The sequence below is a fragment of the Sceloporus undulatus genome, chromosome 6 (genome assembly GCF_019175285.1).
Source record: "Sceloporus undulatus isolate JIND9_A2432 ecotype Alabama chromosome 6, SceUnd_v1.1, whole genome shotgun sequence".
In the NCBI taxonomy this organism is placed as follows: domain Eukaryota; kingdom Metazoa; phylum Chordata; class Lepidosauria; order Squamata; family Phrynosomatidae; genus Sceloporus; species Sceloporus undulatus.
Window position 1 is genome coordinate 112763872 of NC_056527.1, and position 24406 is coordinate 112788277.

The 24406-nt window shown below is 43.5% G+C and overlaps 2 protein-coding genes and 5 non-coding genes across 7 annotated transcripts in view; 2 read left to right on the forward strand and 5 right to left on the reverse strand.

Annotated features, from left to right (window-relative positions):
- Positions 1 to 11335, forward strand: part of LOC121933873 (solute carrier family 25 member 35-like) — a 12203-nt gene extending 868 nt beyond the window's left edge. Inside the window, exons 2-5 of the mRNA XM_042473863.1 lie at positions 5532 to 5597; positions 5966 to 6118; positions 7906 to 8040; positions 9285 to 11335. Of these exons, the coding sequence (XP_042329797.1) occupies positions 5532 to 5597; positions 5966 to 6118; positions 7906 to 8040; positions 9285 to 9464 (534 nt within the window). The 3' untranslated portion in view covers positions 9465 to 11335. The remainder of the gene's footprint in view (positions 1 to 5531; positions 5598 to 5965; positions 6119 to 7905; positions 8041 to 9284) is intronic.
- RANGRF (RAN guanine nucleotide release factor) lies at positions 11335 to 22589 on the reverse strand. The gene is made up of 6 exons (XM_042473068.1): positions 22466 to 22589; positions 20986 to 21086; positions 19514 to 19630; positions 14754 to 14901; positions 13772 to 13866; positions 11335 to 12140 (listed from the first exon to the last, which is right to left on the reverse strand). Exons 2-6 carry the CDS (start codon positions 21075 to 21077, stop codon positions 12011 to 12013), a joined length of 582 nt encoding a protein of 193 aa, XP_042329002.1. The 5' UTR covers positions 21078 to 21086; positions 22466 to 22589; the 3' UTR covers positions 11335 to 12010.
- On the reverse strand, positions 16331 to 16402 carry TRNAA-UGC. The gene has a single exon. It is a non-coding gene; the product is annotated as a tRNA-Ala (tRNA).
- Positions 17020 to 17091, reverse strand: TRNAA-UGC. The gene has a single exon. It is a non-coding gene; the product is annotated as a tRNA-Ala (tRNA).
- TRNAA-CGC lies at positions 17715 to 17786 on the reverse strand. The gene has a single exon. It is a non-coding gene; the product is annotated as a tRNA-Ala (tRNA).
- Positions 18656 to 18727, reverse strand: TRNAA-UGC. Its single transcript has one exon. It is a non-coding gene; the product is annotated as a tRNA-Ala (tRNA).
- TRNAK-UUU lies at positions 19974 to 20046 on the forward strand. The gene has a single exon. It is a non-coding gene; the product is annotated as a tRNA-Lys (tRNA).
- Positions 22590 to 24406: the final 1817 nt, after the last annotated feature.

The window sequence follows — 24406 nt, forward strand, 5'->3', positions numbered from 1 at the left end:
CTCGGGTAGGGTTCTTCCCCCCCCTCACCCAAGAATCTCATTTGTTGGGATCCTCTCACATAAGGTGTCAGTGTAGGGACATTTTCACCCTGAATCTCAGTCGTAGGTTTCTGCTCACCCATGATCTCACTTGTGGATCCTAGCACACCTGAGATCTCCGTTGTAGGGTTTCTGTTCACCCGAGAACCAGAGTTGAATGGATCCTTTTCACCCAAGGACCGCAGTTGTAAGGGAGCCTTTTCCAATCACCCAGATCTCATTTTGTAGGGTTTCTACTCACCGTAGATCGCAATGGTCGGGTTTTCTACCACCCGAGAAGCGCAATGGTTGGGATTCCCTTTCTCACCTAAGAATTCAGTGTTAGGGAATCAGTTTTCACCCGGAGAGTCTCAGTTGTAGGGTTTCTGCATCACCCTGGATCTCACTTGTAGGGATCCATCCAACCCTGGATCTCACTTGTAGGGGATCCTTTTCACCCTGGGAAGCGCATTGTAAAGGTTTCTACTAGGCACATAGAACCGAGTTGTATGCGCCGTTTCACCCTAGGATCTCAGGGGTAGAATCCTTTCACCCCGGACCCCTCATGTAGGATTTTCTGCTCACACCCCAGATCCAGTTGTATGGTGTTCCTTTTCCGCAAGCTCCGCCCCATAACTGGATTCTCCTTAGGGAATCCATACATCGGTCGTCTCGTCTTCCTGCTTGATGTGTCCTCATATTGGTCCCCTCCTTCACCCCTAACCATGGACTTCCTTCCTCCTTATGGGGTGGGCAGCCAGTGGGGCCCCTGGGTTTTTCACAAACCCCGTGGAGTGGTGAAGACCCGGAGTGAGGGCAGCGGCCAGGGAGCTGCTGCCCCTGGCACTGACACCGCTCCATGACCCCCGCAATTTCCTTCCACACGCCTTCTACACATCGGCCGGTTGACGGCTTGGCCGCTCGCCATCGAGACTTTTGCTTCCCTGCTGTCCAGTTTAGCGTTAAAAATGGGATCCCCGCATGGGCTCTTAGGATCGTCGAGTTCGGGCCGGCTACATCCCACCCCTCCCACAAACCGAATGGACGAGTCAGCCTTCTACGACCCACAGTGGCCGGGCAGGGCCGGGGCAGAAGTGGCATCGGTTGCAAGCACCCCCATTTATAGTGGGTCTGGGCCGGGTAGATATAGCAGAGCAAGGGCCCATGCGTTTTTGCTGCTGTTTGGGGCGGCCTTCAGTTGTTTCCTGACATATGGGCAAGCCTAAGGAGTTTCTCTAGGCCGCGGCTACCACCGTCAGGTTCGGAGTGCATCATTTAATTCAGTTGACACCACTTTAACTGCCTGTGGAAATCATGGGCTTTGTTGTTTTTGCAGCACCAGAGCTCTCTGACAAGAAAACCTAAATAGCTCACAAAGCATCCATTGCAGCAAATTCTAGGTATTCCTATCATTGAACATGGGAGTTGAGCAGTGGTCAAACTGCATTAGTTCGAGAGTGCGATGCAGCCTAGAGCCCCATAAGTGAATGTGAAATGTGGTAGAGTTCTGAAGTGATGTAAAACGTGGGAAAAAAAAAAAAAAAACATTTTGTGGGTTTGTTTTCGATTCGACAGGGGTAGTCAATTAGATGCTCTAAACTGGGGTGTAAATATTCAATCTATCATGCAAGGATGAATACGCTCCCCTAGTTTCGTTTCTTCTTCCCTCTGCAGCAAGGATGAAGATATCTAAACGTTGTTTCCTTATTTCTCCCGGATTTGCACGTTACAAATATTTAGGAATAATTTGTGTGGGTTTTGGCGCGGTTGCGTCTCTGAGATGCCACCAATCTGCGAAAGTCAGAAACACTTTGCGAACGTGGCCACGCCTGAAACACCAAAATCTATGGAGTTTCCATGAAGCCTGAATCACTATCTAGAAAAATCGTTACAGATGACGGTGGTTTTTCTTTCCCCCATATTTGCAGAGAAAGTTAGGCTGGGGAAAACTTATTTTGGCAAAAAGCTGTTTCCCTATTGAGAAGGCGAATCTACATGCAGAATTAATCGGTTGATACCGCTTAAATCCATGACCGGAATTAAGTTGGTGAGAGACAGCCTTCCTGTCAGAGCTTGGTGCCACACAATCAAACCCAGATCTCTAGGAAGCCACACATTAAGCATTGTTGAACTATGTAATTCTGTAGTAGCGGCAATACTCCCCCCCCCCTTAAAAACCAATTATTTGTGCGATAATTTCGGAACAAACACAAATACATACCAAGAAAAACTGCTGCACAGTCTTCCCACCGAATCCTGATTGCTGCAACGTCTTTCTCCTCAGAAACTGATAAAATCAAATTCGGCCCGCCGTTTTTTCTATCAGCACCAATAATCATTGCAGAATGACCTTACCAAGAGATGTTGTGTGTATTAATCCCGAAGTTTGGTTAAACAGAGTAGGCAACCTCGGCCCCCGCGGCCGAAGCGCCCGCGGGCGGACCACCCCCCTGCCGCCACCATTGCCACCTGCCTTGCATCTCGCGCGAGGGCATGGGGGCATGTCTATAGAGCCCTCAGAAACTTTTTTAAATCACAAATTTTTTCACGTTCCCCCCATTTTTTATTAAAAGTGCTCCATTTGAAAGTTGTCCTACATTTGTCTGGTTTATTTATTTATAATTTTTAAATTTATTAATTATTTTTTTTTGCTTGGGCCCCCCAGTTGTCCTGGGACAGCAACCCGCCCCCCCGGCCAAAAGGTTGCCTACCCCTGTTTAAAAGTGGGGAATGTATTAGTACTCCTTAGTTACTTTTGGCTGCCTTTGCTAAATGCTGGGGATCAGGATGCGTGGTCCAAAAAGTAATTTCCAAGCTCTGCACAGCACCCTCTTGATAAAACCCCTTCCTCTTCCAATATTTTGCTTCTTTTTCCCCAAAACATCCTAGACTGACATCAATCTCAACGTGAGTTTTCTGCCAGCATGGGAATCAAATCAATGAGAGAAGCCGTTTAGACACCAAAAAAAAGCTGCTTCGAGTCACAGTGAGGTAGGGTTTCATGATGCTTGCGTCCTAAGAGTCCAGAGCCACCCAAGCCACGCTCCATGGAGCGGGCTTAGTGTGACTCTGGACTCGTAGACGCACGATCATTAAAACCAACCTCCACTGGCTCAAAGCGCTTGTTTTGGCAGTCGGTACAGCAATGACTTTTTTTTAAAAAATGACTCTATGGCATTAATAAGGTCACATAAATTGAAAGTGTGTTTTTTTATAGCACCTAAACAATTCCGGGATGACTGCTCGTGTCGAGGGTGGGAACAGTCCCTAGGTCAGGAGCAGTGAGAAAGTTCAGGTGGTCTTAGAAGCAGTCAACTGGTACATAAACTGCTTTTTCTTCACCCCTGCCTTCCTCCATAACTCCTACTTCCCTTCCTCTTCAAAGTCAGGCAGTTAGTTCTCTTTACACACTCAAGTCCTTGTTGCATCAAAAAATTTAAAAGTGTTGAGGGTCTTTGAAGCAACAGGTCATCTTCTTGTAAACACCCACACAGCAGCAGCACGAGCAGCACATTCCCTCTTCCCGGGTTAACCAAATACCAAGAAAAAACTGCTGCACCGTTCTTCCCAACCGAATATCCTGATTGCTGGCAAACGTCTTTCTCTCAAGGAAAAATGAATAAAAATCAATATTTCTAGCCCTGCTCTATGTTTTTCTATTCAGCAATCAAATAATCATTGGGCAGAATGGACCAATTTACCATTAGAGTATGTTTGTGTGTGTGTGTGTGTATTAATCTCTCTAAGGTTTGGTTAAAACAGGAGTAGGCAACCTGCGGCCCGCGGGCCAGATGCGGCCCGGCGAGGCCTTGGGACCAGCCCCAGCCTGGTCCTGCCACCGATTGCCACCGGGGCCTTTGCCATCTCGCGCAAGGGGCATGGTGGGGCAATTGTCTATAGAAGCCTCAGAAACATTTTTTTTAAAATCAGCAAATTTTTTCACGTGTCCTCCATTTTTTATTTTAAAAGTGCCCTCCATTTGAAAATTTTGTCCTACATTTGTCCCGGTTTATTTATTTATTTAATTTTTAAAAATTTATTTAATTGTTTATTTTTTGACTTCGGCCCCCCCAGTTGTCTGAGGGACAGCAACCCGGCCCCCGGCTCAAAAGGGTTGCCTATCCCTGGGTTAAAAAGTGGGGAATGTATTAGTACTCCTTGGAAAGTTACTTTTTGGGACTCCTGTTGCTAAGATGGCTGGGGGATTCAAGGGATGCTGTGGTCCAAAAAAGTAACTTTCCAGAGCTCTGCACAGCATCCCTTCTTGATAAAACACCCTTCCTCTTTCCAAATATTTTGCTTTCTTTTCCCCAAAACAATCCTTGAGCTGACATCAATCTCAACTGTGAGTTTTCTGCCAAGGCGATGTTGAAGTCAAATCAGATGAGATAATGACTTTGTTTTTAAAAAATGACTCTATGGCAATTAATAATGTCACCATAAATTGAAAGTGTCTTGTTTTTTTATAGCACCTAATATCCAATTCCTGGGATGACTGCCTTGCTGTGTCTGAGGGTGGGAACAGTCCTAGGTCAAGGAGCAGTGAGATGAAAGTTCAGGTGGTTCTTTAGAAGCAGTCACACTGTTGTACATAATAAACTTGCTTTTTTTCTTCACCCCTTGCCTTCTCCATAACTCCCTGCTTCCTTCTCTCTTCAAAGTCAGGCATTTTAGTTTCCTCTTTACACAATCAAAGTCCTTTGTTGCATCATAAAGAATTTAAAAAGTTGTTGATGGGTGGCTTTTTGAAGATACAGGTCATCTTCTTGTAAACACACACACACACACACACACACACACACTTCCCCTCTTCCCTGGTTAACCATCAAATAACGAGATAAGCACCAACATCATATATCAGGTACATGGTATTAGGTGATGATGTCCTGATTTTTATGTTCAACAGTGTCCTTGTGGTCCATCCATTCCTGCATCCTCCCCCCCCCCCCCTCACACACCCCTATGAAAGATTGAAAAAGAGATTTAATAGCTTTGTGGGGTTAATTTCTTTTTTTTTCCTCTGGTGCTATCATTGTGTGCCTTCAAATCTTTTCCGATGTATGGCAACTCTATAGTGGGTTTCCCTGGCATGATTTGTTCAGAAGGGGGTTGCCTTTGCTTTCTTCTGAGACTGTGAGAGTGTGACTTGCTCACGGTCACCCAGTGAGTTTCCATGGCTCAGTGGGAATTTGAACCCTGGTCTCCAGAGGCATAGTCCAAGGCTCAAATCACTACACCATGTTGGTTCTCGTTTCCTTGTTACACATTCACAAAACGACTCTCGGGTTCTTACACTCAGGTGTTCGAAGGCAACCTGGAGCATGACAGTTTGTTGTGATTTAATAGAACAAAACTATACCTAAACATTAACATTCCTGCCGAGAACATCTGTTACAAAGGTGGGCATTATTTCTGCTGTGGAGGAGGAGGACACATGGTCTTGTTCTTAAAAACTAATAGACTCCCTATGCTGTTCCTTAAGAGACTGACCCATCTCCCATCTTCCTCCCCAGGTGAAGACCCACATCCAGGCTCAGTCAGCTGCCGAGATTGCAGTAGGGCACCAGTACCAGCATGAGGTATGTGAGGCTCATTCTGTATGTTATATTAGGAAGTGGCCCTATACACAATCAGACTCTTGGTACATATAGGTCAGAGATGGGCAATTGTGGGAACTTGTTTTAATGTTTTTATTTGATGACCACTGTGTGTGTCCAACACTCAAGAGGTTTTAATGTGCTTTTAGCTGTTCTAAATGGATGTTTTAAGTGGATTGTTGTTTCATCCTTTTTTAATTGTTGTGATTCAGTCTGGTTTAACATATGGTGTCAGTTGCTTTTGGGTCCCATATGGGAGCAAAAGTAGGATATAAATTAAACAAATTATAAAATAACATTTCAGATGGCGCTATATATAATTTTTTTAATTCTCTTTTTCCTGTACCCAGGGGATGTTCCACGCACTGATGATGATCCACAAAGAGCACGGCATCCTGGGACTGTGGCGGGGGGCCATCTCTTCGGTGCCCCGTGTCATGGTGGGCTCCGCTACGCAGCTGGCCACTTTCTCCTCTACCAAAGAGATCTTCATCCGGCTAGAGGTAAAGCAGGTGTAGATTCACAGAGAAGACTTTTTTCTCTTTGTGCTGGAGTGAACTATTTCATCTTTCAGGAGTGCTTTAGTTCAGTACGACATGGGTTGGACTACGTAGTCCTTATGGTCCCTTCCAACTTTATGATTGTATGAAAACTACTCTGGTTTTATGTGACCAAGGAGCCTGAGGTCATATTAACGTTCACTAGTATAGATCAGGCTTGGGAATCATGAAAAAACCACCCCTGTTTTTGGGCTACAACTCCCAGCATTCTTCTTCGTTGGCTTTGCTGCCCAGGTTTGCCAGATTTAAAGATTGATGCTGCACTGCAGAAATAAAGCAGTTTGAACCACTTTAACTTCCATAGCTCAATGAGATGGAACTCTGAGATTGGTAGTTTGGTGGTCCACCAGAGCTCTCTGGTAGGAAAAGGCTAAATATCACACAGAACTACAAATCCCAGAATTCCATAGCATCAAGCTATGGCAGTTAACACAGTGTCAAACTGATTTATTTCTGCAGTGTGGATGAGACTAATGTGTTTCCCATTCTGAGGATTTGCTGCACTGAAGATGTGGGCAATTTATAGTCCCTGGCTTGTTAACAGAAAGTTGTAAAGTGTGTGTATATTTTCTTTTGTGTGCTTGTTGCCAACTTGTACACATTTCCTTGAGGTTTCTGCAGAAGGGGAAGCTTCTGTCCAAGGCCAGAATTTCTCTGAATTCAGAGAAATTTCAGGGCTGCATTCCAGTGGCAGTGGGTGAGGCAAAAAGGGGTCAAATATGCCATCGTTTTTATAATTTGAAGCTCTTACAACCAGTCACTAAGCCTCAAATACTGCATCCTTTTAGAAAGCAGAGAAACATATGAAAGCTGGATATCGTCCAGATGATAGTACCATGGGCAAAGGAGGATGAAAGAAAACCCTAGAGGACTACATCAGGAATTCGAGGTTTCTGAAGCTTGCCCACACCTGTATTATGACTTGCCATACTGGAAGGGGAAGAAATACAATTTTGGTGGTAATTTGAGCCAAGTGAGCTGATTTTCAAGCAGGATCTGAATTGTATTCAAGTTATAGCTGCTGCGGACAAAGTAGAGTGATTCTATACTCACTTATAAAATGATTCTGATGCTGAGCCCAAGTCTTATTCTGCAAAAAAAAAGTACTTTGATCTGATATGGTAGCCATCTTGATATATTTGAAAGGACGTCATGTAGAAGGTGGAACAAACTTGTTTTCTCCTTCTCCAGAGACTAGAACATGAACCAGTGTGGATTCAAATTGCAAGCAAAGAGGTTCCACCTTAAATATTAGGAAGAACTTTCTGGCAGCAAAAGCTGTTTGAAAGAGGAATAACTTTCTTGGCAGAGGTTGGTGGTAGTGGACACTCCTTCTTTGGAGTTCTTTAAAAAGAGGTTGGGAAAAAATATTTCCAAGTTGTGGATGCAGAATCCAAGGATATAGAGGACTGATTGTTGCACAATGATGCTGCTTCAATTGCCATGCCTGCATCCAGTGTAATCCTGGGGTTTGTCATTTGGTGAGGTCCTAGAGGCTCTGTGGCTGAGATTTCTAAATATTCCCTCCCTAAACTACAAATCCCAGGATTCCATAAGATGTTGCCATGGCAGTTAAAGTAAATTCACAATGCTGAAATTACCTAGTGTGAAAGGATTGTCTGTCTAGGCCTGGTTCTGGTGTCTATCAGTCATGAGACCTTATTCTGGTGCTCCTACTGGTTCTTGAGGGTGCTGCCCCATGCTCACTCACTCCATTTCCTTTCCCCTAGGTATTCCCAAAGGGTAGCTGGCTGGTGGCCCTGAGTGCTGGGATGGTCAGTAGCTTTACCGTGGCCCTCACCTTTTCGCCCTTTGATGTGGCCAGCACCCGTCTCTACAACCAGCCTGTGGGACCACAGGGTCAGGTAAGCGCAGGATTAGGAAGGCATTTGCCAAAACCTTTGCTGTGTTTGAGAGAGTGGGCAGGATGGACGAAGGGAAAACTGGGGACTTTGGGCTGGATCTAAAGTGTGTTTAAGTTCCACTGAAATCACTGGAATTTAAGCCAAGTTGTGACTGACTAACTTGTCATGAATGTGGGTAGCCCTTGCCATCAGGAAGCTGGCTTCTTAAGGATCATGGCCAACAGCTGTCTAGACAATTTCAGTTTAATATGGCAGTTCCAGACTCAGGGGCTTATGTCCAAGTAAATATGCACAGGATTGCAACCTTCATTTTCAAAAAGGAGCACTGCTTCAAACAAGCATCCATCAAAAGCTAAACTACAAACATGTTGAGGCTCTCTTATCTGGAATTCTGAAATATTCCAAAATTCAAAATTGTCCATATAAGTGGCTAAGATAGTGACTTTGCTTTGCGTTCTGATGGCTTGGTGGACCAAAACTGTGTTTCATGCACAAAATTATTTAAAATATTATGTATAAAATTATCTTCAGACTACATGTATAAGGTATAAACAAAACATAAATACATTTCACATTTCTTGGTTCCATCTCCAATTTCTTGGTTCTGTCTCTAAGATATCATTATGTATATCCAAAACAACTCCAAAATTCAAAACACTTCTAGTCCAAAGTAGTTTGGATAAAGAAGTCTCAATCTGTAGTTTCAAAACTGTTTTCACACATAAACATAGAAGGGGAGGACTTGAAATCACCTATTTCTTTTTTACTCAATCAGTTCAGGCCTCTACGGTTCTTTTTCTAGGAGTGAATTTTATCATTGTTTTAAAAAGCAGTGGCTCTGCTAATTCTGCCCTCACCCCACCAGTGGCAACTGGTTGCTCCAGTCTCAGTAGGGCAATGAATCCACTCTGGATTTTAATCCAAACTTTCCGGCAGCTACTGAAAGTGTTGTTGGATCTGTTTTGGAGATGGTGCACCTTGGCTCATTCTTTTAAAGTTTGGACTAAAACCTGGAGCAGACACACTGCCACCAGCCCCCAACTGGTTCTCTGGTGCTCTCTGATTTCTTGTGAGAGTGCTACCGGGTTTTCAAGAATTGCTCTGCCACTAACCAAATTATCTGACCACAAGGCAGCACTGTCAGAATAATTATAAACAAATATCCAGAAAATGGCATGGGAGAGGCTACCACCCAGTAAGTTTTCTTGGTTTCAAACAACTTGATTTTTCTCTGTCTTCTACAGGGCCTGATATACAAAGGTCTTCTCGATTGCCTTGCCAAAATAATTCGCTCAGAAGGCTTCTTGGGGGTCTACAAGGGAGTAGGAGCTTCTTACTTCCGCATTGGGCCCCACACTATCCTCAGCCTGCTGTTCTGGGATCAGCTGCGCCAGAAATACAACCATTGGGCACAGAAGCGGTGATGTTGATTGCAGCTGACTAATATGAGATGCCCACTGGGAGTCCATGTTGCCGCTTACCTGGAGAGGTTCAGAAACCTTGGGATCAGCATGGCCATTTTCCCATCTTTATGTTGCATTGGATGTCAGCCTTGGGACTGACACGACCCCGGACCAGAGATGTCTGCCATGGGGCTGGTGGAATGAACTGTCACCCCCTTCTTTGCACTGCATGCCCTCATGTGGCAGGTGATCTTTATTTTATTTTTTAAAATCCATCCCTCTTCTGCTCTTGCATTGTACATTGGGGAGATGCTATTTTGTACAAGCCGCAACCCTGTTTGACAAAGAAAGTAAAGTTACAGGTGTAACTTATTGACCAACAAGAGTGTTGTGTGACTCCAGCAGCCAGACTCTTGCCCTTGTTGTGAACCAGACATGGGGATCATGCAGCCCTCTAGATGTTGGTGGGATATAGCTCCCATGTGCTCTGATCAGCATTGCCATTGACAGGGAATGCTGGGAGTTGTGGTCCAACATCTGAAGAGCCACCTTTGTGCTCTCTGCATATGGTTGCCTCTTTCCACTCACAGAGGCCCACACAACTTGTCACTTGCAAGTCATGAGCTATGTATTATAGTCTGCTAGGAGTTCAATAGCTGTCCAAAAGGCTTGGGCAGGTGAAGAAGGCATCTCTGGTTTCCCTGTTTGTAGGACAGCTCATTCATAGGTCTAAAACAAAGATTCAGACCATGGTTATATCCCTGCTAGAAAACTGTAGCACTTCCATGCCACTTTAATGGTCACAGCTTCATCATATGGTATCTTGAGATTTGTAGTTTCACGAGGTACTTTGAATTTTCAGCCAGAAAGCTCTAGTGCTGTACTTTGGGGGAATGTGCTAGAGAATTCTAAGTACCACACTAAACTACAAATCCCAGGGTTCCATGGGACACAGCCATGGCAGTCGAAGCAGTCTCACATTGCTGTGCAGGTACACCCTAGAAATGGTCGACTTGTGGCTTGTCACAAGTTGATGGACCCCTAACTTTCATCAATCAACCCAATGGTAAGAGATGAAAACATCTGGAAGGCCAGAGCTTCTTCATCTCAGAGTAAGACAGAAGAGGCTCACAGATCTGCTTTTTCCAAAGTTTCAAGAGCCTTGTAAGGCATTTCCCTGATAACTAAACAGGCTTCAAAAGCCTAGTTTCCATACAAATCCAAAGGATTACATTTGACTTGTCTCTAGGTGGTGCTGGAGTGCAATGGATGGGAAACTTCAGTGCTTCAGATATTTTGGCTACCAGTCTTCCTAGAAGCCTCAACCCCACGGCCAAGACTAAAGGACTGGGGCAAGCTGTAGTCAAATATTGTCTGGAAAGCCAAAGGTTGCCTGCCACAAGCATTAATTTGCCTCAGCTGCTTCTAGTTTTTGTTTCTATTTTTTTCTAAGAGTTGAGTTACAATTACCATCATATCATCTGAAGGTGGAATTTTGTGGTTACTTTTGATGTCATTTTTTCTGAGACCCAAGTTCACATTGTAGCTTTTGTTATCTATCAGCAGCCTAAAGGTAATGGAGATTACTGTGCCCCTATAACATGAGGGGAAACCTATTTCTGCCCTTAATCCCAACCCATGAGACATGTCACTGCTTAAAACAGATCTGTGCATTCCTGATATGCAGAGCATTGATGACAGGTGCATCAATAACTCATCTCTTTTAAGTTTAGAGATTTTGTATTTTATTTTCAAAGGATGACACGTAATCTCTGTTTCCTGGGCCTGCCCTATGGTCCCATTTAACATCGAGAAATCTGCAAGTTTTTGAAAATGAAACTTCAGTTGTGGGAAACTTTTAAAAAAAAACAGAAGTGAAGAAGGGAGAACCTGTAGAAAAGGAGGTTTTTATTGGTAACATTATGGTCTTGTTCTGAAACATTTGTTTTTCCTCTGCTTCAAGTTCAATGAAAAACTTGTGCACTTTAAGGATTACAATCTGTCTTAAAACATTTGTTGACTGGCCATAATTAAAGATACTTGCTGCTGATGCAGCTTTTTTAAAAAAACTCTGAATTTTGTGCATTTTCTTGACATTTTTGCCACATGTCTTCCATTCCTTGTGGCATGTAATTAAAATGCATGTAGAAGATGACAGTGTTGAATAGTATACTGGCAACTGGATGTAGCAGTTTGGAGGATTGAGCTGCCCAGGAACTGTGGTATATTAAGGAGAAACAAAATAGTTGGGACAGGGAGGAATTGGTGTGACTCCCCATTGAAGACAAATTACAACCATGCCAGTCATTATCATCCAGTAGCAAAGAGGAGATTAAACCATATTTGACAGGTGGGTGCCTTGAAACCAACCTACGTCCATGCAAATACCCTTTGGCGCTCTGAGTCCATTTCCTTCTGGGGAAAAGTGAGGTGGAGGAAAGAAACAGCTGAAAGGAAAGTCAGATATTCAGCCCGACACAGCACACCTTCTGAGAGTCTTAGCAGTGAATGTGCTTGCAATGCAGATCAGCTGAAGATGGATTGTCTGGAGTCTGAGTAGATGTATCCTAGCCAAAGATGCCAGGGTCGTGAAGCCGCAGGCTGCATACGAAGATGTGGAAATGTTCCACCGTCCACGGAGCTTGAGAAAATGTAGGGGGAACTTCTGTTCCTTGGGCTGCGCTGCTGCTGAGGGGGCTGACACAGGAACAAAGTAAGACACTGTAAGGCACTCATCATTTTTTCACACAACAATGTCCTTCCCTTTGGCTACAAAACACTGCCTTATACCTGGGATTGCCAGGTAAAATATGGGACAGGTCTCCTGCTGCTTCCATACTGAGTTGATCCTCCTCCAACAAGGCTGAAGATAAAGGTTCTGATGGGAAGAACTATGGCACTTCTCCTTCCTCAACTCCCCATCCCCTTCTAGCTGATGCTGCCCCATAACACAGCTATTTACTAGCTGGCGGAAAGTGGTGGGGAGGTTGTGATGGCAGTGAAGTGTCCCACTCTTTCTATGTAGTCAGACACACAGCAACAGACATCCTCCATTACATCCTGGGACAGTCAGTAGTTCCCAGAAGATGATATTGTTGTGTGTCCAGTTCTAGGTAAATAGCTGGATGCATCTCCACCAATGTCTCTTCCCACTTTCCAATGGCCAGAAAATAGCTGTACCTGGAGGACAGAATCAGAAGAAAACTAGGGGATTTTGTGGATGAGAGAGAGGAAAGGTGCTACAGTTCCTCCAGACAGAACTTTATAGTAAGCCCTCCTGATTGACAATCAACTAAGTGTTAATTTAAAGTATTTATACCCTGCCCTTCAGCAGAAAAGGCTCCAAGCCCAGTTTACAAATAGCTGTTTTGATAGTTCCCTGCCCTCATGTTTACAATGTAAATAAATCAGGACACACAAGAAAAAGAAAATGGTAGTGGGGGAGAGGATTAAGTCCAACAGATGTTGGCTGTTCTTTTCTTCCTCTGAGGCCACATCAGGTGTCCTATCCCATATTCAACCTAGCAATCCTACTTATACAAGGTTGGCTGTGCCCCAATAGCAATTTTTCGTGTCTTCACACCAGACCATCCACAATTGAAGGCTTGAATAAAACCATTTCTGGTTTCTCAAAGGAAGAAAAGGATTTGGTTTGCCAGACGAATGTGTGTCTCTAGAGCACAATCACAACTCCTAGAGGATTCCAGTAATAGCAGTCCTCCGACACCTGTATGTTGTCCACTGGCAACGTGTTTCTCATTTCTACCTTATGCAGAGTCAGATATTTGGTCCATCTAATTCAGTATTATTATCACTGATTCTCATGGGTTCCAGGCAAAATATTTTCCTAACGCAGCTGTCTGAGCGTTGGACTACAAAGACAGGGTTCAACTTCTTGCTTGACCATGGAATGCACTGGCGGACCTTGGGCAAGCCACACTCTCCCAGTCTCAGAAGGCAATAACAAATTCCCCCCTCTGAGCAAACCTTGCCAAGAAAACCCCATGACAGGTTCATCTTAGGATTGCCACAAGTCAGAAATTACTTGAAGATGCACAACCTAGAGATGCCAGGAACTGGATGTTGGTGTTTCTCCATGTAAACATTACTGGCCGTTTTTCACCTCTGTCCACTTAGTTCCACCTGTATATAAAGTCCTGTATTTTTCTTACTGCTGAACAACCATATTGTGTTCCCATCTGTTTTAAAGGGCAAGGCTGGCTCCGGAGGCAGCCATGCAGACTGACACTTTTGTGCTTAGAAATTAAGCATCATGTATAGGAGGTCTGTGTGGAGCCACCCCAGCCTCTGTTTTAAGATATACTTACTGGATCCATGTGGGATTGTTGAAGGTGAGAAGCAGATCTGTTCCATACTGAGGGAGGCGCAGCAGTGTCAAATGCACGGTTACTTCATTTTTGGCCTGCAAGGAAAAAAGGGAACTAAATGAAGTTCTTGGAAATGTCTGTCCTTTGGAGGAGAAGTTAAAGAGCCCCCCCCCACCCCCCAGATTTAAAATCAGCATGGTAAAAAATTTTCTTTTTCTTTATAAAAGGGTGCACAGTGGGGGGAAATGGTGGGAGAGGCACTCTTTCAGGAAATAAATGCTGACAAAACATTGCAAAAGTATCCCAAATTAACGGAAAAATACTATTTCCTAGAAGAAGCTGCCTGAAATAATGATACACACTATATGAAAAAAACACCAATGTGATTAGTTTTGAAAGTGAATGTCTTTGGGCTCCATCTTTAAGCAGAGAGAGGGAAAGGGAGGGTAAGGCCAGAGATTAAAAACAGGGACTCTTGGCAATAAAACATGGACTCTGGCACTGATTTAGCCTTTCCCCCAAATTAGACAACACCTAAACTGGCCTCAACCTAGGTCTAATCTGCACTGCAGAAATAATGCAGTTTGACATTGCTTTAGCTGCCATGGCTCCAGTTTATGGAATCCTGGGATTTGTTGTTTGTTGTGGCATCAGAGGTCTCTGACAAAGAGGGCTAAATATCTCATAAAACTACAAATCTCAGAATTCCATCGCATTGAGCCAGGTACAGTAGTTAAAGAAGTGTCAAACTGCCTAATTTCTAAAATGCAGATTAGACCTCAAACTCATGGATTAAAAACCTGATACTCTTTCAACAGAGATTCAAGGGGAAGGAGGGAAGAATAAAGGAAGATGCTCAGGTTGGAACTAGTGGTCCACTTTCAAGAGTTCTGAGCAGGTCCCACTCACCCAAATTATGAGAGGCTCTCTGATGCCAGTTCCAAGATGATAATCTGCCTGGCACCTTTGATAAACCACTTACCTCTTCATTGAATTTAGCTACCAGCTGGCGGGCAGTGAGCTGCCAGGCACTACTACAGCCTTCCAGGGCCAAGAGATGCGGCATGAATAGTTCTTGGCTGAGGATCTCAGTGGTGGCAGAAGCGTCAGCCAAGTCCTCAAAGTGGTACCTAGCAGGAATAAGGATGGAGAAGAGTTGACTTGAAAGAAAAGGGAGACCACGCTGCCCTCAATCATGGAGAGAGACCAAAAAAGGAGTGTAGGAGAGTTCCCAGAATCCACATAGTGAACAAGGCCCTTAAACCATGCTGGCTCAGGGATGCTGGGAGTGACTGTTCCAAAAAATAAACTTTCCCAAATGCTACCAAAAGCCCATTCTGCTTAATTTGCTGTGTATCACTCAGATCTTCATAATTTGAACCACTTACAGGAACATCCCAGTGTCACTGTATCTCATACATATAAAAGACTCATTCTACCACTGAACGTCATCTAGCACACGGGGAAATCCTTATTTTTATTTTTTCCATGACAGCTTTAAAAACCACCCTGATAATTGGGTTTTACGTTTCCTCTTCCTCTCTTTGAGCTGCGGTCTCAAACAGTGCTTCTCAGGCTATCCAATGTAGGAAATGGGCAATTTTTAAACATTTCTTTTTCCAACGTGCCAGGGACAGATACCATATTTGTGCTTATTGGCTCAGTTTCCTATGTACATGGAAACTTGTCAGAGACTGAAGCTAATGGCTTGCAGACTATGGACCACCAGTAGCACTCGCCTATAACACATAGGCCTGTTACAGACTGCCAAAATAAAGCTACTTCAGGTCTCTTTGGAGGTATGCTGTTTAAATGATGCATGCACCCTAAGAATCCGGAAGCTGCACCAAAGCTGCACTCCAGTGCTTAGGAATGGAGTGTGGCTTTGGCGTGACCTCCGGACTCTTAGGACCCATGCATCATTTAAATAGCATACCTCCAAAGAGACCCAAAGCAGCTTTATTTTGGCAGTCTGTAACAGGCCATAGTAAGCTTTAAAAGACCTTCCTTTTTCTATGCCACATTAACGGTGTTCACACATGCATCTGAGTAGCATTAATGTGTCAAGGGCTATGTGGGTGACACTGGCCCCTGGGGACCTCAGACAGATGTACACATGCTATCAGTCCTCTGCCACTCAAAAAAACCTGACCCTAAATGCTTTCTGATGCCTCCATGGCTATATGGGGGACAGTTTTGTCACATTTTGGCCCAATCTCAGGATGACTTGTGCTAAGGAGAGGCATTCTGAAAAGTATGAAGCTATCTGAATGTTAGTCAACTTCCAATTTACTTCCTGCTTGGGAAAAAAAGCCTTCTCCTGAGTTTAAAACAGCCAGGCTAGAGGATGAAAATGTGATGAAATTTCCTTTCTGGGGACAAAAAAAAGGTTATTTAAAAATGGTTGGTTTGCAAGGACCCCCCCCCCCCCTGCCCCTGCATGCTATGCAAGGCTTCATTTTCCCCTCCTTCAGCATAGCAGAAGGAAAGAAAAGGTCAGACAGATGTTTGTAAGACAAAGGCTGCAGTGGGTTTGCCTGTGAGGCTGTAATAAAAACCTGGAGATACTGGAGATCGAACCCAGGACCTCATACATGCAAAGCATGCGCTCTACCACTGAGCTATATCCCCTTCCTGGTTTCAGCTCTTCATGGTGATGCCTCCAGGCAGTGATCTGTTTTTTTCATGCCACATGGAGCACCTGGATTCAGCTTTTTAGAAAGGAAATTCCTAGAATGTGGTATCTGTCATTGACCAAAGAAGGAGGAGAATGTTGGAAAGAAAGAAAAAAAGAAACAGGAGCAAAGGGTTATATCAACCAAGACCAGATCATGAACGATTGGTCTATTTCTGGTTAATGCTAATCCCACTGAAGTTTAATTCTATCAGACAAAACAAGGGCAGGCAACTTTGACAGGCCTAAGATCAGTGTTGCCCTTCTGCTGGAAACCTCCATTGCCTGCATCTCTCCCAAATTGTGTATTGTCATCATCATCATCCATCATCTTGTAGCTTTAAAGGGAAATTGTGCTTCCTAGTGGTTTCCAGGGAATTCTTTAAAACAAGTCCTGTGCTTCTGCACATAATGTTTAAACGTTAAGAAAACATATTGGTTTAATGTATTTTGGTGGTGAGGGTGAAAAATAATACAATCTGCAAGATAGACAAGGATATGTAGCACTTCAGCCAGTACGCCCTTAAGATTTCTTGCCTTTTAACATTTGCCTGCAGAGCGCAGTTTTAAAAGCTGGAGATGCTGGGGATCGAACCCAGGACCTCATACATGCAAAGCATGCGCTCTACCACTGAGCTACATCCCCTTGTGCTACAAAACAAGCCTGGCCTCTTGTTGATCAGAAATGGCTAATGGTTTATTTTAATATTATACTTTCTTCCTTGCATTTCAAGAACATTTTCGCAGACTTTTCATGATGCAACCCTAGGCACATTTCTTTTAGACAGAGCATGGGAAATGTCCTTTTATGACTACATCTCCAAGAATCTGCTAGCCAACATGACCACTGGCCATTAGGCTGTAAGATTCTAGGCCCTAAAAAGTAACATTTCCCACTCTGGAGTAAGCTCCATGGAACATCAAGCTTACGTCCAAGCAAACACACACAGAGGGCTGTAGTGTCATTCAATTATGCCTTTGAAATTGAATTTCACAACTCAAATGTAGTAAGAACTATGTTTGGTAAATGCAGCAAACCCTTTAGGGCTGTTTTTTTCACCCAAATTTTGATCCAGTATAAATGAATGTTCCACTTATGCAGACAAAGAACAAGGAAAATGTTCTTGGCCTCCATAGGAAAATAAAAGTGGGGGATGTGATTGAACAGCATGTGCCTAAAAATCAGCCAAAAGGCAGGACTGTATTTCTATGTTCCAGTTGACCTTTTCTACAAACTAATACCATTTCCCAAGGCCAAAAAATTCCTCCTGGAGATGCTGGGGATTGAACCCAGGACCTCATACATGCGAAGCATGCGCTCTACCACTGAGCTACATCCCCCTCCTGATCTTTCTTTTTTCATCCTTCTGCCAATGCTCCAGCACTGATGTGTGTACATTCAGCTGCTGGCACTCTGCTGCCTTTTTCTAGACCAGAAACTGAAATCCGGTTTTAGATTAAATTTCAAAAAAAGAATTCCAGATGTATATGTCAGTTCTTAAAGGAGGAAAGGAACTGGATCCTGAATTGATGCTTGGGTTCCATATGCACTCAACGGGCAGCAGCCAAAAGTCAGAAACCACATTGGCTCTGCATTGGACTTTGGAGGGCTAAATGCACCCTCCCCACCTCTGATGTTTTTTTAAAAGTGATCCGAAATCTACAAAAGCTAATGCTGCAACTTCTTTCACTTGGTTAATCTCAAAAGGTGCTACAAAATCCCTTTGTGACCTGGTCTCCAGAGTCATAGTCCAACACTCAAACCAGTATACCACGCTGGATCACAACAGTCTGTTACTCTGGCATATGTCACTAACAGGATTGTTGCCCTAATGTACCCTGATGCTACCTTTTAAAATTCTATCATGTCTTAATGAGGGTGACCAGATGTCCTAAGTGCAAAAGAGGACAAGGCAATGCAAAATGTAGGACATTATAAAATAAAAGCTAAAAAAACACTCCTAAAATTATAAATTCATGCTCCTTTGCCATGCTCAAAATGGACATTTTGGAATTCTTTCTGGACAGAAGGCTGAAATGTTGGACACATCCTGGAAAAGGAGGACGTCTGGTCACTCTGCGCTAAGTCTTATCATGCAGCACATCAACAACAGTCTCAATTGGTACCATGGATGGCTCTGTCCAGTTCCTGCCTTGAGAGCTTGTCTTCATGATTTGCCCCCAGAGCAAAGAAAATTGGAAAAAAAGAGTGGAGATGCTGGGGATCGAACCCAGGACCTCATACATGCAAAGCATGCGCTCTACCACTGAGCTACATCCCCCTTGCCAAGGAACTGCTAAACATCCTTGGACTGATCTGAGGACCTCTATCAGATTTACAGAACCTATAACCTCCCAAAGGTCATTGGATACCAGCACTAGCCAGCATGGCCCATAGTTATGAAAAGATGGGAACTGTAGTCCTACCACATCTAGGACACCACAGGTCACCCACCCTGAGCTATAGAAATGCATCAAAAAGCTTTGAGGAAGTTACTTATTGGGCGACAACTCCCAGAATACACTAGCCAGCATAAAATTCAGGAATCTTTTCACGATTAAGTGCAATAAACAAAAAGGTCTCTGATCCTATGAAGGGTTGATCTTTTCCCCTCACTGCCACATTTAAGATTTGGGGGATGCGTGAGGGCTTGATGTCTTTTTATTTTCTGTTGTTGTGTGCCTTCAAGTTGTTACCGATTTATGGCAACCCTAAGGTAAACCTATCATAGGGTTTTCTTGGCAAATTTGCCATTGCCATCCTCTGAGGCTAAGAGAGTGTGACTTGCCCAGGGTCACCCAGTAGATTTCATGGCTCAGTGGGGATTCAAATCCTAATCCCAAATTGTAATCCAGCATGCATACCATTACACCACACTGGCTCATTTATTTATTTTATTATATTATATCCCATCTTTCTCCCAACATAAGACCCAAGACAGCTTACTACTGTTACAACATTACAACAAGACAGGTCTAACAACCCAAGCTATCATATTAAAACACCACCGATTGTAAAGGTGCAAAATCATTTTAAAGACATAACATTAAAAGATAATGCCACCCACCTGGCAGCGTTTTCGTCTGGCACACCTGCCTGATATTCCAGCAGTTCTATGATGATGCTTTGGTCTGTACAGGGATGAACAAAGACTTCTTGGTTGTCAGGTACCTGACGCATCTCACTGCAAGAGAAAGAAATTAGTCAAAAGTGTCTACGACAGTGGTACAAATCATGTTACCAGATGGGGGATAGACTACAATTCCCATCATTCATTACCACTGGCTATTCTGACTGCTGGGAATTGCAGTCCCACAACATCTGGAATGCAGCACAATGCCTAAACCTGGTTTCCTGACACAAGGAAGAGGCTATGCTAATACGATTAAAACCGCAGTATTTGTTGTTGTTGTGTGCCTTCAAGTCATTTTTGAATTATGGTGATCCTTAGGCAAACCTATCATATGTTTTTTTTTTTTTTTGGCAGACCTCTTGCTACTCATGCAAGCCCAGGTAACACAACAAGAGCCTGGATAGCTCAGTCGGTAGAGCATCAGACTTTTAATCTGAGGGTCCAGGGTTCAAGTCCCTGTTCAGGCGTGACTTCTTTTTCATGCCCCTTACAGAGCCATCAATGGACAGATTCACTCACAGAAGCCATGACTCAGTTGAGGTCTCTCGTTCTTAGGGTTGCCATAAATCAAAGCTGACTTGACAGCAGATGACAACAAAATCCATTAAGACAGCAGCATGATGAGAGTTGGGCTATGACTCTGGAGATCAGGGTTTGAATCCCCACTCAGCCATGGAAAACCACTGGGTGACCTTGGGCAAGTCACATTCTCTCAGCCTCAGAGGATGGTAATGGCAATGGCAAACCCAGCCGCTGAATTATGATGGATTCACCTTAGGGTGACCATAAATCATAAAGCACTTGAACACACACAAGAGTGTGTATAGTGTACAGTGGGGCCTTGGTATCCACTGGGGTTTGGCTCCACCCCCCCCCCCCCCATGCCAAAATCTATGGATGCTAAAGTCCCATTAAATACAGTGGCATAGTAAAATGGTTTACCTCATATGAAATGACAAAATCAAGGTTTGCTTACTGGAATTTGTATTTATTTTGAATATTTTCAATCCATGAATGGTTTGAACCATGGATAAAAAAATCAGTAGATACGGAGGGCTGGCTATATATGAAACATAAATGATTTTTGTGTTTAGACTTGGGTCCCATCTTCAAGGTATATCCTTATGTATATGCAATTTTTTCAAAACCCAAAACACCTCTGTTCCCAAGAATTTCAGATAAGGGAGACTCCACCTGTATTGTAATAAATAAATAAATGTATGCATGTCAGAGTATCACCTCCAGGATTGGAGTCACTGTGCTTCTGCACACCAGTTGTTGGAGAACAAATAGAAAACACTTGCATCCATATCCTGATGGTGGGCTATTATGCGGACAGAATACTGGCCCAGATAGGCTCCCTTTTCTTGTGTTCTTATGTTCACCGCTCTGAAGGGCTGGCGTACCTGACATCAATGCCGCCCGGAGGAAGGCAAGCAGAAAACGCTCCCCCAAAGAGCCGGTGTGCCTCCTGCTGCTGGTTTATCTCATCGCCCATGGCCTTGGCCTGCAATGAAAGCAAAAAGGTAAGCAATGTGAAGTCAAGGGTTTTCATGGCCGGCATCCAGAGTTGTTCGTGGACTTTTGGGGCTATTTCTGGAAAAATTTATTCCCGACGTTTCGCCTGCATCTGTGTCTGGCATCTTCAGAGAATGGTGGCACGGAGGTGTGTGGGGTATATATACTGTGTGACCTTTAGAATCATAGAACTGGAAGAGACCACAAGGGCCATTCAGCCCAACCCCTGCCATGCAGGAACTCTCAATCATAAAACTGCTTCTACATTTTTTGGTTGAGAGGAAGTGATTTCCATGTTAACCTCTGTGTTGGTCTGTTGGTGAATGGCGAGGCTTCAGGGTGGGAGGATATGCGAGGAGGATTTGTGTCTATTAAAGTAGTGACCCATTTCACAGGGGAGTTGTCCAGGTGTTTGTGGAAATGCCGGCATGGAAGCGAGTGGGATACGCAGCATCCAAATACGAATCAAGGGACGCAAGAGACGCTGCAGACTGGGCCAGCCAGAAAGATCAACAGCAGCAGAACACATTACAAACCACCCTGGGCATAAAATGCGTTCCCAGGCATTGCATTATCTGACGTGATTTTCAATGGTTGTCTGGCCTATTTTATTCAGTGTTAACATGAATTAATATGTATTATTCATTTGTGTAGAATGTACACTGTAGACAGATTTATATTATCTGTTTTTATTTGTATGTAGAGCGCTGTGTAAACTGACAGCGCTATATAAATAAAGCTTAATAATAATAACAATAATAATAATAATAAGCCTTCCCAGACTAACCTCCCGTTATAAGGACTGCCCTCGCTTCCCCAATGATCTCTCCCAAATCCCGCCTATTTTAGTTTATTTTAAAACTGAATTTTAAATTGTACTTAGAATGTTGTTGGTTAAGGTTTAATGTAATTATAATGTTGTTATTTTGGTTTAGGCCAGGGATAAGGGACATATGATTTTGATTATGTTGTATTATTATGTATTTCATCTGTCTTATGTAACCCGCCTTGATCCTTTGGGGAAAGGTGGGATATAAATATATATTGTTGTTGTTGTTGTTATTGTTATTACTTGGAAACACTGAAATCCTGGGCCATGCCAAGAACTATCAGGTCAGGATGCACAGGGAAGCCATTGAAATCCATAGACACTTGGACAACTTCAGCAGGAAAGAAGAAACCCTTAAAGTGAACAGCATTTGGCTCCCAGTCCTGAACAAAACACCAAAACCAAGACCCAGCAAATGCAAATGGAAACCACCCAGGGTCAGAGGGGTTACCAGCAGATAATGGATCACTAATTAATGACTAATTGATAATTAATAAGTATTAGCATCCCAGCCCTCTGGCCAAGATCCCCAGACTCACCTTTAGAGTCAGGGTCAGGAATGGTCCAAGGCTGGAGCAAAAGCAGCTCCTTCCCCTTTAAGCCACGCCCTCCCTGCCCAGAGACCACCCACCGCGAGCCCGGACTTTATGTACACAAACCGACCAATCAGAAACGAAGGGCTCCTCCTCTTTGATCTTGCCGAACGTTCTCTCTCCGAGAATTCGATGGCGACGGCGGGAAATACTCTTGATTAGCAGGCGTCTCGTCCAATCGCGGCGGCGCTCATAGGCTGCTGCTCAGTGACCATTTTTGCAAGCGCGGGAATGGCTGCCTAGGGTTGTGTCTGCACTGCAGGAATGATGCGGTTTCATACCGCTTTAACGACATTCCCCCCTAATTTGGGGACATCTACACGGTAGAAACAAAGCAGTTTGATACCGCTTTAACTGCATTTTTACAAAATTATGGACAATGAGTGCTTCTACACTTTAGATATAATTCAGTTTAATACTTCTTTGTCTGCATTTTTACAAAATTATAGATAATGGGTTCATCTACACTTTAGAAACAATGCAGTTTGATACCGCTTTAACTGCATTTTTAAATTAAATGTGAACTGGGTGCATCTACATTGTAGAAATAACACATTTTGATACTACTTCAACTGCATTTTTACTAAACTGTGGACTGTGTCTCATCCACACTGTAGAAATAATGCAGTTTGATACTGCTTTAACTGCCCCAGGGCTCCATCCTACAGAATCCTGGGATTTGTAGTTCCCTCCTTTGGCAGGGAAGCCTCAAGACCTTGGAAAACTACAAATCCCGGCATCCCATAGGAATGGAGCTACAACACTTAAAGTGGTGTCAAGCTGCATTATTTCTGCAGTGTAGACGCACCCCTTTGTTACTCCTGCTTAGAAAAGCGTCCTCTGTAATGTTTGTTGTATATGTTGTGCACAAGGCGTAATATGTGTTATTATATGTATTGAAATGCTGAGATGTCTCTTTAATGTGATACTGTAATTGTTTTAATTAATAAAATAAAATTTAAGAAAAGAAACGTGTTCTCTGTGATTCGGAAGTTTTATATATTTCCGCACCATTCTCTGAACCCCCTTCTTACTGTTTTTCCTGATTTATATAAAAATAATGTACTCCGATAATACTTTGTTTCACAAAGAGGGACCACTTTAATGAATGATATGAACTATAACTCTATAGCCATGATTTTGAACTTAGGCGTTGTCTCTTCCTTGATTTCTCCTCTCTTCCTTTTACTTTACAGAAACCCACTTCTACTGACGCTGTGGTTTTGTCTCTGTTTTTAGCTTAATACTTACTTTGAATATTTGTCCACCTGTGTATAAATCAGTGTCTAAATATAAATCCGTCTGCAAGTGTATGCTGATCAGGGGTCCAGAGATGCAACACATCAGTTAAATAACAAATACTTATCACAATACAAAATTCTCAGACGTTCACAGATTGCTCTTTTGCTCCATTCATTGTGGCACTGATGGAAACTCTACCTGTTGAATGTCAGGCCTTTGTTCCAGCATTCAAAGCACAGCTGTTTTGACAGTGAAAAAGGCAGCATCCTCATACACTCCTTTCCCCACTAACAAGCTTCATAAAATAATTTAATTCCCAAGAAAGGAAAGATGAGGCATCAGATCTGCATGGAAACTGCACTCTGGGCTAGGAATGATGTACCATGTTGGACCACAACTCCCATTATCCCCCATCCCTTGGCATGCTAAGAATAATGGTAATTGTATCCCATACTCACTGTTTAGCCACCCCTTGCTCTTGGCATCTTAGAGTAAAATATGGGACAGTAGACTATAATTGCCAAAGAAAAGGCACTCTGCACATATCCAGAGCCCTGTTGCTCTGAATTTAGGTGTCCCACCCAAGTACTAACCAAGGCTGACTCTGCTTAGCTTTCAAGATCAAACAGGATCTGATGCCTTTGG